The sequence below is a fragment of the Biomphalaria glabrata genome, chromosome 1, assembly GCF_947242115.1.
Source record: "Biomphalaria glabrata chromosome 1, xgBioGlab47.1, whole genome shotgun sequence".
In the NCBI taxonomy this organism is placed as follows: Eukaryota; Metazoa; Mollusca; class Gastropoda; family Planorbidae; genus Biomphalaria; species Biomphalaria glabrata.
The window spans coordinates 59641606-59657739 of NC_074711.1; the positions used below are offsets into that span (position 1 = coordinate 59641606).

At 36.2% G+C, this 16134-nt stretch overlaps 1 protein-coding gene across 2 annotated transcripts in view; it reads right to left on the reverse strand.

The window, feature by feature from the left end:
• LOC106077798 (angiotensin-converting enzyme-like) overlaps window positions 1-15060 on the reverse strand; it is a 41017-nt gene extending 25957 nt beyond the window's left edge. The window contains exons 1-5 of one of the 2 annotated variants that reach the window (XM_056005078.1): window positions 14928-15060; window positions 8696-8926; window positions 7276-7434; window positions 1488-1539; window positions 799-933 (exon numbers count right to left, since the gene is read on the reverse strand). In XM_056005078.1, coding sequence (XP_055861053.1) covers window positions 799-933; window positions 1488-1539; window positions 7276-7434; window positions 8696-8926 — 577 coding nt within the window. In that variant the 5' untranslated portion in view covers window positions 14928-15060. Of the gene's footprint in view, window positions 1-798; window positions 934-1487; window positions 1540-7275; window positions 7435-8695; window positions 8927-14662; window positions 14868-14927 lie in introns of those variants that run through there. The other variant, XM_056005079.1, reaches the window with a different exon arrangement.
• Between the last annotated feature and the right edge of the window lie 1074 nt (window positions 15061-16134).

Consider the following 16134-nt stretch of genomic DNA (forward strand, 5'->3'; position numbering starts at 1 on the left):
ATTTTTGAAACATTTACTCTCAAAAGCTTGAATTCTCTGCGCAGTAACTGGCATAGTGCTTGGCTTCTCAACTGAGGGGTCACGGTTTCGAATCCTGGTGAAGACTGGAAAGACTGGGATTTTTAATTTCGGGAACACCTCTGCAATGTATTTATTTGTATCTATGGGCTCCTTACTATGGATCATCTCATGGCAATGAGATGAATGCCTGAGCATTAGCTGTGGTCGAAACGAAATCGCCCACACATTAGTTCCCCCGCTCTCCAAGCAGCTGATGTATCCAAAGGAATGGCAGTGCCGATACAGTTTGGGGTCAGCGGCGTCGAAGGTTCTGGTGGGATGTAGCACTGGGTGCTGCAAAACTGCCTTAGGGTCACCAACTCCTGATGTGTCCTCGGGGTTGACTCCCGAAGCCTTTCCCTTGATTGGATATAGCTGCAAGGCAACAGAGGTTTGAATTCAGAGTTTTCATTCTCCTTTGTGGGTAGCCAGCCATGGCTAAAGAGCCCCTTCTGCCCGGAGCTTGCTGTTGAAGGCGCCATTTACTCGCCTTTGCCCCTTCTACTTTTAGTGAGAACAGTTCCGCCGGACTAAATATCTGAGCCACACGTAAAGGCCAGGAGTTGGACTGGTTTTCTGAGGCTATTTGAGACGCATGCCATTAGGAAGCATTTGATAAATAGTGGAGTGCTTACATCCATTACCACTTCCGGCAATGACAACCTTGCGGAACCCATGTATTTTATATATATATATATATATATATACATAAACATAATCGTGACTATATAAACCTACCCAAAATTCGGATCGCTTCATTTCCTAATTCAACGAATTCAGGATAGAGAGGTTTCAATTTCGTACCAATGGCGTCTCTATAGTCTTTCCAAACCTGCAGAAGCCCCAGATAATCACGAGAACTTTTCATGTCACCTATACAAACACACGCATAATAATGCAATTATAAAAACACACATTGCATTTATTTATGCAATAATTTCATAGAAATAGATTTAACATGTGTCTTTCTTTCTTCCTTTTATGTTTACAATGTATGCAAGTTGTAATCAAAATAGTCTTTGTAATACGATCTAGAGACGTATTGACTAAAAGAAATACAATTTTGAAACTTATGAACAATTTTCGTATCTTGAAATTAATCTATCTAGCAACTGATATAATTTATTCTGTGGTATATACAATCTGTATAATCTGTTATGCTATAGAGCAACTGATATAAAATCTATCATGTTAATTGAAATTTAGCATCTGGTATTTGTGAGGACATTTGTCCACACTAGGGTGCCATAAGAATTTTTGATATTCTTTTCATTGGTATGGCCAGTCGGTGGCAAGATTTCACAACCTAGAAACGGATTCACATTCTATCTCAAAATGAAATATTTATGCAGCTGTAATACTACCTCAGTTCATAGCTTTAAACGTATAATTTAAGTAAGAAATTTAGCTGAAACAAAGATCTGTACCTGTTTTAGCTTTACTGGATTCTGATTTCATTTTCTCTTTCAGTTCATTTATCTAGATGAATTTCGGAAAGAAGAAAAAATATTTTTTTTCAGAAACAAAATACCAACAGATGACACAGGTCTAGACAAATGTAGTTTTAATGGAACACGTGGAGAATAAGATTTGTGTTTTATTTTTAGATTAGATTTTTAGATTAGATTTTTATATTAGATTTTTGGATTAGATTTTTAGATTAGATTTTTAGATTAAATTAAATTCTACTATTTGTATAAGCAAGCGTGTACAAAAACAAATACTAGAGACTATCTCCTATTCCTACAATGGACTCAGACTAGTCTAGAGCAGGGGTGGGCAAATTACGACCCGCGGGCCACATGCGGCCCGCCTAAGTGTTATATGCGGCCCGCCGACACCTATAGAAATCACGTGTGCCCATAGTATATACATATAAAAATGCAAATATTAAAAATAATATCCATATAAATTATTTAAACTGTCTCATTATAAATGTTTTAAGTAAACAAAGATTATGCTTATTGGCTATACATCAATACACTCAATTCAAGACACAATCTCTGAGTGTTAGGTAGACTTGGAACAAGATGGCAAGTGTAACAACTGATTGAGCGCGATCTTTGACTGAGACAATTTTTTTTTAAATAAAAAATATCCTAACCATAAACTTTAAACAGGAAAGTTTGCAAAAAGCTGCATAAAATTTCGACATTAGATGAAGATAAACACAATAGTAATGAAACTTAGTAGAGTTGGGTACGTTAACCACGGGTAGTTACGATTTATGAACAAAATAATTTATCCGCTTTCTTAGCATGCGCAAGGCAAATAAGGTATAAAATCTCAAGGAAGAAATTGTTATATTATCGAAGAATATTGACTGTGACTTTGTTACTAATATTTCTAATGATGAGTGGAAGACAGATTTCATGTTTTTTTATAATTACTATTGAAATTGATTGTTTACATATGAAATATAAATGCATGTTAAATCTTTTCAAACAAGATTTCCCATCTCTACAGGCAAGCAAAAGAAAATAGTTTTTGTCATTTTTATTTGCTGAAAGGTGAAACTATTTTTAGTGAAATAATAAAAAGTACAACATTTATTACGATTCCTTAATTGTGCAATTTATAAAAGCAAACTTTAAGACGTCAAAAACCAGTCTTCAATAATATCAGCTCACCAATTATCGCAGAAGCTGATTCAGCTCCAGAGGACATAACTCTAAGCAAAGAGAAGTTCCACGGGAATCGCATGTGTGCCAGAAGCTGTATTTCCACACTTAAAAAAATGTAGCTGCTGTTCACACTATTTGGGTATACATACATCAGTTATTCTTCTTCGTTCTCATTTTATATTTTAGAGAGTTCAGATCAGTAATTCTACATCTGAGATGAAGCGCGCTGTGGTTTCCGGATCAGGCAGTTCTCCGAATAGTCTTTGGAGAGTCTTTTTCAGGTCTCTTGATTTAGTATGCACTTTTGAAGGGATATGGTCAGCATTCTCTGGTGATGCTCTACAAGGGAAGGTTTCGCTCGTCCAGGCATTAAACTTCCGGAACATATATTTTTGTCTCATTCAGTGAGCAAACATTTTTTTTGTGGAAACTAAACAAGTATAATCACTGGTCAATGTTGACTGACTGTAATTTGACAGCAGTCACAGTGGTAACAACTAGTAAGATAGTTTCACAGTTCCGAAACATTTTGCACGAGTGTAAAAAGTAAAATACTGCTTATCAAGTACAACTGTATATTTGTGGGGATATTGTGATATAAAAAGACAACAGCAATTTAAAAAAATCGTAAAATTGGTTTCAAAAAAATTGCTAACTCTTGTAACTTTTCAACGCGGAGTGTGAAAAAAAAAAAGAAAGAAACGTGACTATAATACAGTGTAAATATGAATTAAAAGACATTCTACACAGTTAGCTAGCGTATCTTTCTAAGATATATATATATGCGACCCGCCATTCTCAAACTTTTTTTAATGCGGCCCTCGACACAAAAAGGTTGCCCACCCCTGGTCTAGAGTAAGAAGCCAGAAGTAGAAAATAGACCCATTTGTTTTAAGCTAAACTTTGGCTTATAGTTTTATATGCCCTTTAGCTAAATGGATAGATTCATTTGTTGTTGTTGTTGTTTTTAATTTTATTACACAAAAGTTGCCTAAATAGTTCATGCCGTGTGCGTTATGCTCCAATATCATTTAAGGACCATTAGGGGGAGGCGCTGTGGTGCTAAAGCGCTTGGCTTCCAAACCGAGGTACTGGGTTCGAATCCTGGTGAAGACTTCAATTTCTTTCCTTGGGTGCCTTTGAGTCTCTAATATGTACCATTAGTTGGGGAAAGTAAAGGCGGTTGGTCGTTGTGCTGGCCACATGACATCCTTGTTAACCGTGTGCTACAGAAACAGATGACCTTTTTATCATCTGCCCTATAAATCGCAAGGTCTGAAAGGGAACTTTACTTAAAGTCTGAGGGGGTATCTGGGTTTTTTCGTGTTGGCTTTGGAAGCTCAGTAAACACATCTGCAGCCCCCTTGAAATGTAGTGAAGCCTAGGCAGGCATATTGACAAATAAGATTTGAATGTACTTACTATATTGTTTTAACATTCATTTGTAACTGATTTTGGTTTAAATTATATTACTGGTCTAGAGTATGGAAACTATAACACTATATACAGTGGGAAATTAACAAAAAAAATGCGTTATTCAAATCATTGTTAACATTTTACATACATTTACAAAATACAATGACTGCGTAGGTGCTAAAGCAACATAATGGATATGCTATACAAAGGCCTTTAGATGTGAAAACGTTACACATTTATCAGTCTTATAAATATCAGCAGACATTCCCAAGAGCTATCTCTTTTAACACGGCAGTGTCTTTTTGTGGTGGGAATAAATATATATGAACATCTAGGACATTAAATTACTACAATATTAGGCGCGTGGTTTATGAGCCTTGAGAATATATCCGTAGCTGTGGAATACTATTTATTGTAACTTTTTTAATGTTGGTTATAATAATATTTTATGTTAATTATATAAAATATTAATATTAGGTGATTAAATTATATATATATATATATATATATATATATATATATATATATATATATATATATATATTGATATATATATATATATATATATATGCATGGGCGTAGCCAGGGGGGGGGGGGGGGTTTGGGGTTCAACCCCCCCCTCCCGAAATGAAATCCCCCCCCCCCCCTTGGGTGGGGGATCGGAATTTAGTGAATGATTTTTTGCTTTGATTTTGTTTATTTAAGTTGAGATTTTAATACTAAACCATCAATTGCCCCAGCACAACCAATGGGGTTTTGAGTTAAAAACCCCTTACCAGGGGGTTTTGAGTTTAAAACTCCCTACCAGGGGGGTTCGAGTTTGAAAACCCCTATCAGGGGTTTTGTGTTTAAAACCCCCTACTAGGGGTTTTGAGTTTTAAACCCCCTACTTGGGGTTTTTGCAGTTAACCCCCCCCCTCTTCTATAAAACAAAACAAAACAAAAATGCAAACGAAAATCCCCTAATTCCAAGAGCACAGTTAAGGGAGATTTTGATTTTTAAACCCCCTCCTAAATTTACGATAAACCCCCTCTTCAATATAAAAAAAAGTTAATTACGCACTCAAAATGTTATGAGCGTAGCTAAATTGGTTTTGACTTAGTTTTTAGTTTAAACCCCACTTCAGCGGGGTTTGAAGGTAAAAAATACCTCTTTAATAATAAAAACAAAGCAAATTATACACTCAAAATGTTTTGAGTGTAGTCAAAGGGGTTTTGAGTTTAAACTCCCCTCCAGTGGAGTTTGAAGCTAAAAAGTACCTCTTCAATATAAATAAAAGCAAATTACTCACACTAAAATCTATGAACGCAGCCAAAGGGGTTTTGAGTTTAAACCCCCAGCCAGGGGTGTTTGAGGCTAAAAAATACATCTTCAGTGTAAGAAAAAAAGCAAATTACGCACTCAAAATGCTAGGAGCGTTGCCAAAAGGGGTTTTGAGATTAAACCCCCATTCAGAGGGGTTTAATGCTAAAAATACCTCTTCAATATAAAAAAAAGCAAATTACACACTAAAATTATTTGAGCGTAGCCAATTCAATAGGGGGTTTTGAGTTTAAACCCCTCTTCTACAGATGGCGTTTGTTTAAAGTTTAAAACCCCTCCAGATGGTTTTGAGTTTAAGATCCCCCTACAGAGCATTTTGAGGTGGAAAACCCCCAACAGATGATTTTGACGATAAAACTTCTCTTTTCGATATAAAATCTAAAGCAAACTACAGTCACTTAATTCCAAGAGCGTATTCATGAGTGGTTACACATTTTACCAGTGGCAGGGCTCCCTTAATAAACTGTAAAAACACTAAATGTGGCTCAAAAAAGATGGCTAAGACAGATTTTAGTAGTCAGTTATAGAGATCGGGTTTAAATCAAGGAAATCCTATGCCGAACTGGGAGTCGACCCTTTAGTAAGATTGTTAGAGAGCGACGCATGAGGTTTGCGGGACATGTTCTCCGACAAAATGAATTACGCATAAGAAGAGTTGCAATGATATCCTAGTACAACTTGACGCCACTAATTCATTAAGGTCCTCATGGCAGGTGGGAAGAGGCTTCAGACATTGCCAGTGACAGATTTTTATGGAAACAGCTTGACGTCAAATGCTCCGAACGGCGCGGTAGGGTCTAAGTCAGTAAGAATAGCACATTAGGTTTTTGAATTAAACTTTTTAATAGCAGGAAAATGCAGTGTAGATACCTCAGAATATGCATTTTGTTGGCTTTCAATATCAGAAATAGTGCTTGGCGGCGGGGCTTCGCCCCTCGCTGGGGGAGCTCCTAGCGCTCCCCTAGACCCCCTTGCTAGTATTAGCGGGGAATCTACAATTTTTCCACTAACTCATGGAAGAACATATTCTAGGGCACAATAAACGTCTTCCGAAAGAATGAAGGGTCAGAATGCAATAAAGATTATTTACACACACACACACACACACATAAATACATATAAAAAAAAATTCACCGGTGATACCTAGCATCCTTCTATAGCATCTCAATTTCATTTGAAGGATCCTACTCTTAAGTTATGCACATCATAAAAGAATGTGGCCATGAACAAGTAGCGCATCAGTCTGGTTTTCGTGTCAATGACATTGTCGATAGTTTCGCAAAGTGCTGCTCTAAAATGTGCATTTCTGTCTAGTATTTCAGGTTTGCTTCTTTGATCCGAAACAATAGCTCCCAGATATTTAAAACAACAGACAGTTGCCTACTATTCGCCTCCAATAATGCTGTCCCTTTTAAAACCTGTTGGTTACTGATCATTTTCCGTTAGACAACTAAAATCAAACATATTATTTATTACATAATTGTTGCTCTTATTTTCGTGGAGCGCTTCATTACTTTATGTGGATCATTAAAAAAAAAACAGGTCTAGAGGTAAGTGTTAAAATATATTTTAAACTGTGATTATTAAAAAACAACAACAATAAACTGGATGGAATTTCGTTTTAAGCCATTATTTGTTTAATAATAACTATCCAGTTTTTCGGTAAATAACAATAAAAGTACTCAAAATAAGTGAACAGTAAGTTTGTGTGACCTAAGGACTATAAGAATTTATAAAGCAAAGTTTGTGTGACCTAAGGACTAAAAGAATTTATAAAGCAAAGTTTAGATTCGGCACTAAGAAAGTCTCGACAAATACATCCGCTGAAAAAAGTTCAAGGTTGTGACCTACTCGCTTTAGTTTGACTTCATTCTTCTGTGCCGCAAAATCAATGTCTAAGAGTAATTTAAATATTCTCTGGTCTCTTTCGGACATTACAGAAGTGTCGTACCGAGAAGCGTTGATCGTACCCTCTGCTAAAAACTTGTCCCATGTTTCTTTGGATGCATCCTGAAAATAGAAACATTATAATATTTTTTAGGTCAGCATTTTTCAAGCCCTCCTACTTGTGTTTCACTTGCATAGGACTATTTTTGTAAGAACTATTTTGTTTAAATTTAGTTGTAGGTTAAAATTGAAGTATACTTCTAGTTTCGCAATTATTTTTTTTTACAGAGATGTAATTGTTTGGAAAAAACATCCCCGTTAATATCCATTGTGATCTATTCATGTGACCTGTTAGCGCGTATACCTAAAATATAATCAAAGAGAACTTTTTAAACCTGCGATCTTCAGGGCAGATGCTCTTAAGGCCATCTTTTTATTTGGCCAACAATTAACGAGCAGGGTGTCATGTGGCCAGCACAAAGATCAACTGTCTTCACTTACCCGATCGAAAGTTGGAGAGCTGTGGCACCCTTAAAATTCCGAAAATCAAAATTCCAGTCTTCAACTAGATTCGAACCCAGGACTCCAGGTGCGTAAGCCAAGCGCTTAACCACATTGCATCAATGCGTTGTATGGTCAATAAAAGACCCCGTTCGACCTTTTGATAGCAACGAGTTGCCACTTGACTTGAAGCTAGATTGAGGCCATTACAATACAATGTTTGGCACGTTCGTTCCAGTGGTATACTGGTCTCTTGTTAGATTTCCTACCTTATTAATTACAACATCTAGGTATATTATTAAACTAATGAATGTAACATAAATTTAACTAAATCCTAGGTAAACATATATACACAAAGTTCATTTATAAGAAGAGTCAAATAAATGTGTTAACAACTTACAATAAACTCACAGGCCTTCTCAACCAAAAATAACAATCTAAAAATTAGGGTTGGAAGGTTGGAACATTTATTTTACAGCAGAGATAGAAATAATTCGTCTTTTGAGTGTAAGGTTCAGGAGCATTCTAGATTAGAAGTCGCTATAAACGAGTTTGTTTAAGAGATACGCCTACCAATTTTAAATAACAAAAAGAAATAAATGCTTTCGTTGCATTGTGACTCCTCAAAATGAGTAAAAACAAGCATTATATACATTTTAAAAAAGCAAAGCTTATCTAAGGAGAGGCACCGCAAAATTACTACCATATCATAATACTGTAAGATTTATTTCTTAAATGTTCAACTTCCTCCGTGAATATAAAGTGAGAGAAGAAACGTGTAAATACAAGACAAACAAAGGGAGTTAATATAAGCTTTAAAAAATGTACAGTACTTTCTTTAGCATTAATCTTCGCCTTAATCTAAGAGTAATGATTTTCTAACCATAAGGTTTTTATTTTGCGACGTTGGGTCAAATTGGTAATTCCAGGAATTCTCTTTGTAATTGTAATATAATTTGCTGGCTTGGTTGTGGTAATTTTTGAGGAAATCTTCAATGGCTCTAGCATCGTTTATCCGTGCTTGTCCTTGAACTGTTGACACAATGAACCAGGCGAAACAAACGTTCAAGTAAGCTAATCTGACTTTTGGTGCTGGGTCCATGATGTCACACATCTGTGGAGCATAATAGTCAAGATTGATTCATTTTGATTTACCCAATTTTAAAATTGTTCTTTTTTTTCACCACCTCAAAGTTGGTGCCATGCAGTAGAACACAGTATTCTGATAGTATGAGAGTAATTCACAACACTCATTTAAGTGAATACTTTTAACCTTGAGCTATCCCGATACTTGATAGCAGTCTATAGAGGTCAATCATTAAAATCAGACATTGTAGACACACGAGTCTCTCGTGAAAGTTAGTAGAGGGCAGTCAATGATGGTAGTCATTATAAGGAGTTAGTAGAAAACAGTCACTTTAAGCAGTTACTGAAAGGCAGTGATTGTAAGCAGTCACTATATAGAGTTATTATAAAGAGTTAGTAGAGACGTGTTATGTTACAGTTACCATGTTATTATTATATCAGTCTAATATTTGACAAGAGATAAAAACAGGCATAAAAACATTATACCAAAATGAACAACCCCAAGTTTGAAAAGTAGAATCGTTTCAATATTTAGGCAGCCTGGGATACATTTCAACAGGAAGAAACGACCGACAACAGTGCTTTCTATAACACACAACACATACTTCAAAACAAACTTATATCAAAGAAAAGAAAACAAAAACATTTACAAAACTGTCATCACGCCTGTAGTCATATATATGCAATAGAAACATGGACGCTGACAAACAAATCCTCAGAAAAATGTCTGGTGCCATACATGAGGAAACCGGATGGATGATTCACACTAACCAAGAAATAAACCAACTACATGAAGACCCCTCCATAGTAACAGAAATAAAAAGGAACACCTGGAAAGAATGCCAGAGAACAGAGGTGTAAAGATTGTTCACAGGCAAAACCCAAAAGGCAGACCACGAGCTTGATGGCTTGATGACGTAGAGACAGATCTACAACAGCTAAGAGTCCGGGCATGGAGACGTAAAGTTCAGGACGGATCAGAATGGAGAGATATGCTAAAGCAAGCCAGGGACCCCCATGGGCTCTAGCGCCACTGGGATGGATGGACTATACTTCTATGAAGGATTATTACTTATCATTCTTGGATTATACTGTGTATCTCATTTCCTATGTGATAATTTAAGATATTGTATGTATTAAGCGTATCGTTATTTGTGTCTGCTTTATCAAGTATTATTTATGAGAAATGTCGGAACGTACAAGCCCTCAACCTGATTATGCCTACATTACAATAATATATTCATCCTGACAACGTCTACATTATAAAATTATATGAACCCAATGTCACCAATGCCCACCCAAAATAACGTGGTAACAATTGTAGTATTTGATTATTTTTTTTACAAAGTGTATATCAACTTAATTTGTCTGTCTATCTGTCTGTCTGGTAAAAGTCTGTGCACTTTATTTCTCTCACACCCATCCTTGGATCAAGTTGAGACTTTGCAGAATTATTCATTGGCGTAGACAAGGCATGAATCAAATGAACCCATTAATCGATTTATTACTGGTAATAATTACTTTGTTTGATATAAACAAGGGAAAATAATCCTTCAGTATTAATATATAAATATGTGGGGTTTCGTCCTATTAGATAAATTAGCATGTTACTTCTCGCACATCCATTCCTGGATCAAGTTGAAACTTTAAACAATTATTTATTTTACTTAACAAAACGTGAAAAAAAAAATAAATAAAACAATCAGTTGATTAAGTATTTTGTTTCATATCCAATAAGAGAAATAATTTCCACATTATTGAGAGATGTAGATGTAGTTGTAAATGCGGAGCTCTTTCCCTTAGCCAAGCTTTAGTTATTTTAAAAACTGGATGAACACAACAAGAGGGGGCTACTTTAGTTACTCCATTCATTCTAGTGATCAAGGTGCTACTTGTCTACTTCATTCACCACTCTCAGCCGTTCATGTTCGTGTGTTTAGCAAGGTAGTCACCAGCAGCAAACAGTGATATGGGCTAGCCATCATAACAGTGAACTTGATGAAAGCATAATACACAGATTCTAGCTCAAAACGGGTTAACATTTTCAAGTTAATATTAAGTTTACGATAATTTCAGTGAACTTTTTTTTTTAAATCGGCTTTTTTAAAAGTGATACTGTTTTTTTTTTCCACTTTGGTGTCATCCCCCAAGGACTCGTTTGGGCGCCAACTGGTCATGAGTCATGAGCCCAATGGCGATTTGTTAACCCCCTCTGCCAAAGTAAGCCCCTAGTGGTCGTGGGTCCGGGTTTAGTGAAAACCTTCGCGCCATTGATGTTACGTTACTGTCTATGAGAATTGATACGCTTCAATAAATTATTAAGTAACTTCATTTATTGTCGCTTCTGTATCACAAAAAAAAAAAGGAAAACAATAGAAGATATTTAAATATAGGGCTCATACCAAATGTCTTCGTCGGTTAAGTTGTTCTGGGATTTATAAATTTATGAATTAATTCCGTGATAAATTTTTAAATTTTTTTTTGTTATCAGATTCCAAGATGTCACATAATCAACTAGGTTATAGGTTGTTTTTTTTTGTTTTTTTGCAAGATAATTATTTTTTGCCTCCGCCAAAGGAACGGCCCGCACTATGATCATAAACTAACACAATTACTACTTTTGACGTATGAATCATAGTCTCTCTCTTTTTCTAGGCTGTAACTTATATATATATATATATATCATGGGCGTAGCCAGGGGGGGGGGGGTTTGGGGTTCAAACCCCCCCGAAATGAAATCCCCCCCCCCCCGAAGGGGGGGAGTCGGAATTTAGTGACTGATTTTTTGCTTTGATTTTGTTTATTTTAGGTGAGATTTTAATACTAAACCATCACTTGCCCCAGCACAACCAAAGGGGTTTTGAGTTTAAAACCCCCTACCAGGGGGTTTTGAGTTTAAAACCCCCTACCAGGGGGTTCGAGTTTAAAAACCCCTACTGGGGGGGGGGGTTCGAGTTTAAAACCCCTACCAGAGGGGTTCGAGTTTAAAAAAAACCTACTAGGGGTTTTGAGTTTAAAACCCCCTACCAGGGGTTTTTGCAGTTAACTCCCCTCTTCTATAAAACAAAACAAAAAAAAATGCAAACGAATATCCCCTAATTCCAAGAGCACAGTTAAGGAAGATTTTGATTTTAAAACCCCGTCTAAAATTTACGATAAACCCCCTCTTTAATAAAAAAAAAAACAGCTAATTACTCAATCAAAATGTTATGAGCGTGGTTAAATTGTTTTGACTCAGTTTTGAGTTTAAATCCCACTTCAGCGGGGTTTGAAGGTAAAAAATATCTCTTTAATAATAAAAACAAAGCAAATTATACACTAAAAATGTTATGAGTGTAGTCAAAGGGGTTTTGAGTTTAAACTCCCCTCCAGTGGGGTTTGAGGATAAATTTAAATACATCTTCAGTGTAAGAAAAAAAGCAAATTACGCACTCAAAATGCTATGAACGTTGCCAAAAGGGGTTTTGAGTTTAAACCCCCATTCAGAGGGGTTTGGTGCTAAAAATACATCTTCAATATAAAAAAAAAGCAAATTAAAAACTAAAATTATTTGTGCGTAGCCAAGCCAATCGGAGGTTTTGAGTTTAAACTCTTCTTCTACAGATAGCTTTTTTTTAAAGTTTAAAACCCCTCCAGATGGTTTTGAGTTTAAGATCCCCCTACAGAGCATTTTGAGGTGGAAAACCCCCAACAGAAGATTTTGACGTTAAAACTTCTCTTTTCGATATAAAATCTAAAGCAAACTACAGTCACTTAATTCCAAGAGCGTATTCAAGAGAGGTTACACATTTTTACCAGTGGCAGGGCTCCATTAATAAACTGCAGTGAATAGTCATCTACCGAAATCGAAAAACACTAAATGTAGCTCAACAAAAATGGCTAAGACAGATTTTAGGAGTCAGTTATAGAGATCGGGTCTAAATCAAGGAAATCCTATGCCGAACTGGGAGTCGACCCCTTAGTAAGATTGTGAGAGAACGACGCATGAGGTTTGCGGGACATGTTCTCCGACAAAATGAATTAAGCATAAGAAGAGTTGCAATGATATCCTAGTACAACTTGACGCCACTCATTCATGGAGTCCTCATAGTAGGTGGGAAGAGGCTTCAGACATTACCAGTGACAGATTTTTATGGAAACATCTTGACGTCAAATGCTCCAAACGGCGTAGGAGGGTCTAAGTCAGTAAGAATATCACATTAGGTTTTTGAAATAAAACTTTTTAATAGCAGGAAAATGCAGTGTAGATACCTCAGAATATGCATTTTGTTGGCTTTCAATACCAGAAATAGTGCTTGGCGGCGGGGCTTCGCCCCGCGATGGGGAGCTCCTAGCGCTCCCCCAGACCCCCTTGCTAGTAATGGCGGGGAGTCAACAATTTTATAAAAACAGCTTGATGGCAAATGCGCCGAACGACGAGGGAGGGTCTAAGTCAGTAAGAATAACACATTAGGTTTTTGAAATAGAACTTTTAATAGCAGGAAAATGAACTGTAGATACCTCAGAATATGCATTTTGTTGGTTTTCAATATAAGAAATAGTGCTTGGCGGCGGGGCTTCGCCCCGCGCTGGGGGAGCTCCTGGCGCTCCCACAGACCCCTTTGCTAGTAATGGCGGAGAATCTACAATTTTTCCACTAACTCATGGAAGAACCTTTCCTAGGGCACAATAAACGTCTTCCGAAAGAATGAAGGGTCAGAATGTAATAAAGATTTTGTACGCACACACACACACACACACATAAAAAATTCACCCCCCCCAAAACCCCCCCCCCCCCCCCGAAAAAAAATCCTGGCTACGCCCATGATATATATATATATATATATATATATATATATATATGGTTCCCGGTCATTTCATCCCCGGTCACTTCATCCCCGGTCATTTCATCCCCGGTCATTTTATCCCCGTTATTTTCATCTTCTTATCATTTTATCTAACAAATAGTTGTAAAAATTATGAAATGAGCAATATTTAATATATTCATTTTTATTTAAATGACAAAATGTGTAACACAATAGATAAGAATAAAATTATAATTAAATGCCAGACCATAAAAATTTATTATGTATAGAGATAATGTAAACAAAAGTGTTATCCTGATATGGGTAAAGTCTGTCATTATTTAAAAAAAAATATAACCTTATTTCAAGGCAAAGAATGACGCACCCATTTTCAAGAAAGAGCGATTGAAAAATAAAATAACGTGAAACATGGTCGTACGTGCACCACAGCTTGGCCTTTGATGATAAGTTATCAGCGGCACGGTCATAATTATTCTAATCGCACTTCCATCTCTCAAATGATTTTTACTACTTGCACCAAACCTTGGCCTTTGATCATTACGTCATACACTATAAACGCTTTAGTAACATGTCAAAAATATTAAAAAACATTCTACATAATCATATTTATATTAGATAAAATGAGGGCTTAAAGTCAAAGCCTTAACAGCACAATTAAACAATGAAAAAAGAAAAATATTTAATTGAGAATGAAATGACCGGGGATGAAGTGACCGGGGGATGAAATGACCAAGAGATGAAATGACCAAGAGATGAAATGACCGGGGATGAAGTGACCGGGGATGAAGTGACCGGGGGGTGAAATGACTGGGGATGAAATGACCGGGGATTAAATGACCAGGGATGAAGTGACGGGGATGAAATGACCGGTCACCATATATATATATATATATATAAAGAGGAAAAAAGCAGCTTTTCTACAAAATTATTAGATAAACAAGTTTAACAGAAATATTTACATTCCACTGAGATCTGCATCAAACTTTTGAAATACAACAAATTTAAATAAATGTATTTGTCAAATGCTGAACCGCCGGCGCTTAACTTGACTGTTTAGCAAAGTTTAACTTGACTGTTTAGCGAAGTTTAACTTGACTGTTTAGCAAAGTTTAACTTGACTGTTTAGCGAAGTTTAACTTGACTGTTTAGCAAAGAAATAACATCCACACTAAAATGAAAACCTAGTTAAGATAACTAAAATAAAACATATCGAACACGACTGACCTGTACCACCCCTTGATTACGTATCAAACAGAAAAACGCAGTTTTAGTAACTCAGTGTGTAGTTTAAGGGAAAAAAAAGTAATTTACATTTCTAATTACCACTTAATAAAGTTTACAGACTCGGTAAATCTATTCTATACTAAATCAGATTTGTTGTTCTTTTATTCAGTACATTTTTCTAAAAGGTCTCACAGATTGTGGTCTATTTAGGAGCTTTCAGATTACCTCGTTTTCGAATAGAGTCAATTTCGGGATTCAGCTCATTCTAAGAGATTACTAAAGGATTGATGAGAGTAATAGGCTGTTAGAATGGTGTGGATAATAGGTTTAAATGTATATTCTGTGACTTGTTTATTTCAATAACGATACTATAGTTAAGATTTATTGAATTGAAGATTGTATAGTTATCCATTGTTTGTGGATGGCTGCCTGATCGTGCGGTTTGCGCGCTGGACTGTCGTTTGGATTTATCAATGTTCCAGGGTTCAAACCCAGCCCTCTTCCATCCCCCGTCGTCCTGCGGGAGGTTAGGACTAGGAAGTAAACAATCTTCAACTCTGAAGGAACATCCGAAACATGTAAAACATAAAACATTTTGTCTCATAGTTAATTAGCTATTTTGTAATAATTGATTCTTATGTTGCTAGTAGTAAGAAAAAAGCGTGGGAAATTTCAGCTTGATCCGAGATTTGGTGTGGGAGAAAAATCGTTTACAAACTTTTGACCAGACATACGGACAGACAGACAGAATGAGCTGATGAAAACTTTGTAAAAAAAACGAATGGCGCACATTGAGGAATCCCAGTGCTATATTCGATGATTTACTGAGTTATTGCTTTCAACGATGTTAAATCGTTTGACTATATTTGAAATCAGGTCAGAAAGATGTTTTGTTTTGTTAACCCTACTTCATGGACAGTGATGTACGTATAGACAAAGCTGTTCTAATGAAACTGGTTATTCAGAGCTCCTGAAAATTTGTAATTTTTCTTTTTTTCGCATCCCGGACATAAAATCCACCTTGAGAGAGTGTTTTGATGATAAGTACACAGTGGACAAACGAAAGAATGCCATGAGAGGAATTCTTTTCACAAAATGTGCAATTTGAAGAAAAGGTCCTATGGTCATGCGCTGAAGTTCGACGTCTACATTAGCGCGAATTATGAACTACCGTGATAAGTCCTTTCTTCTGGGTGGATGCGTGGTC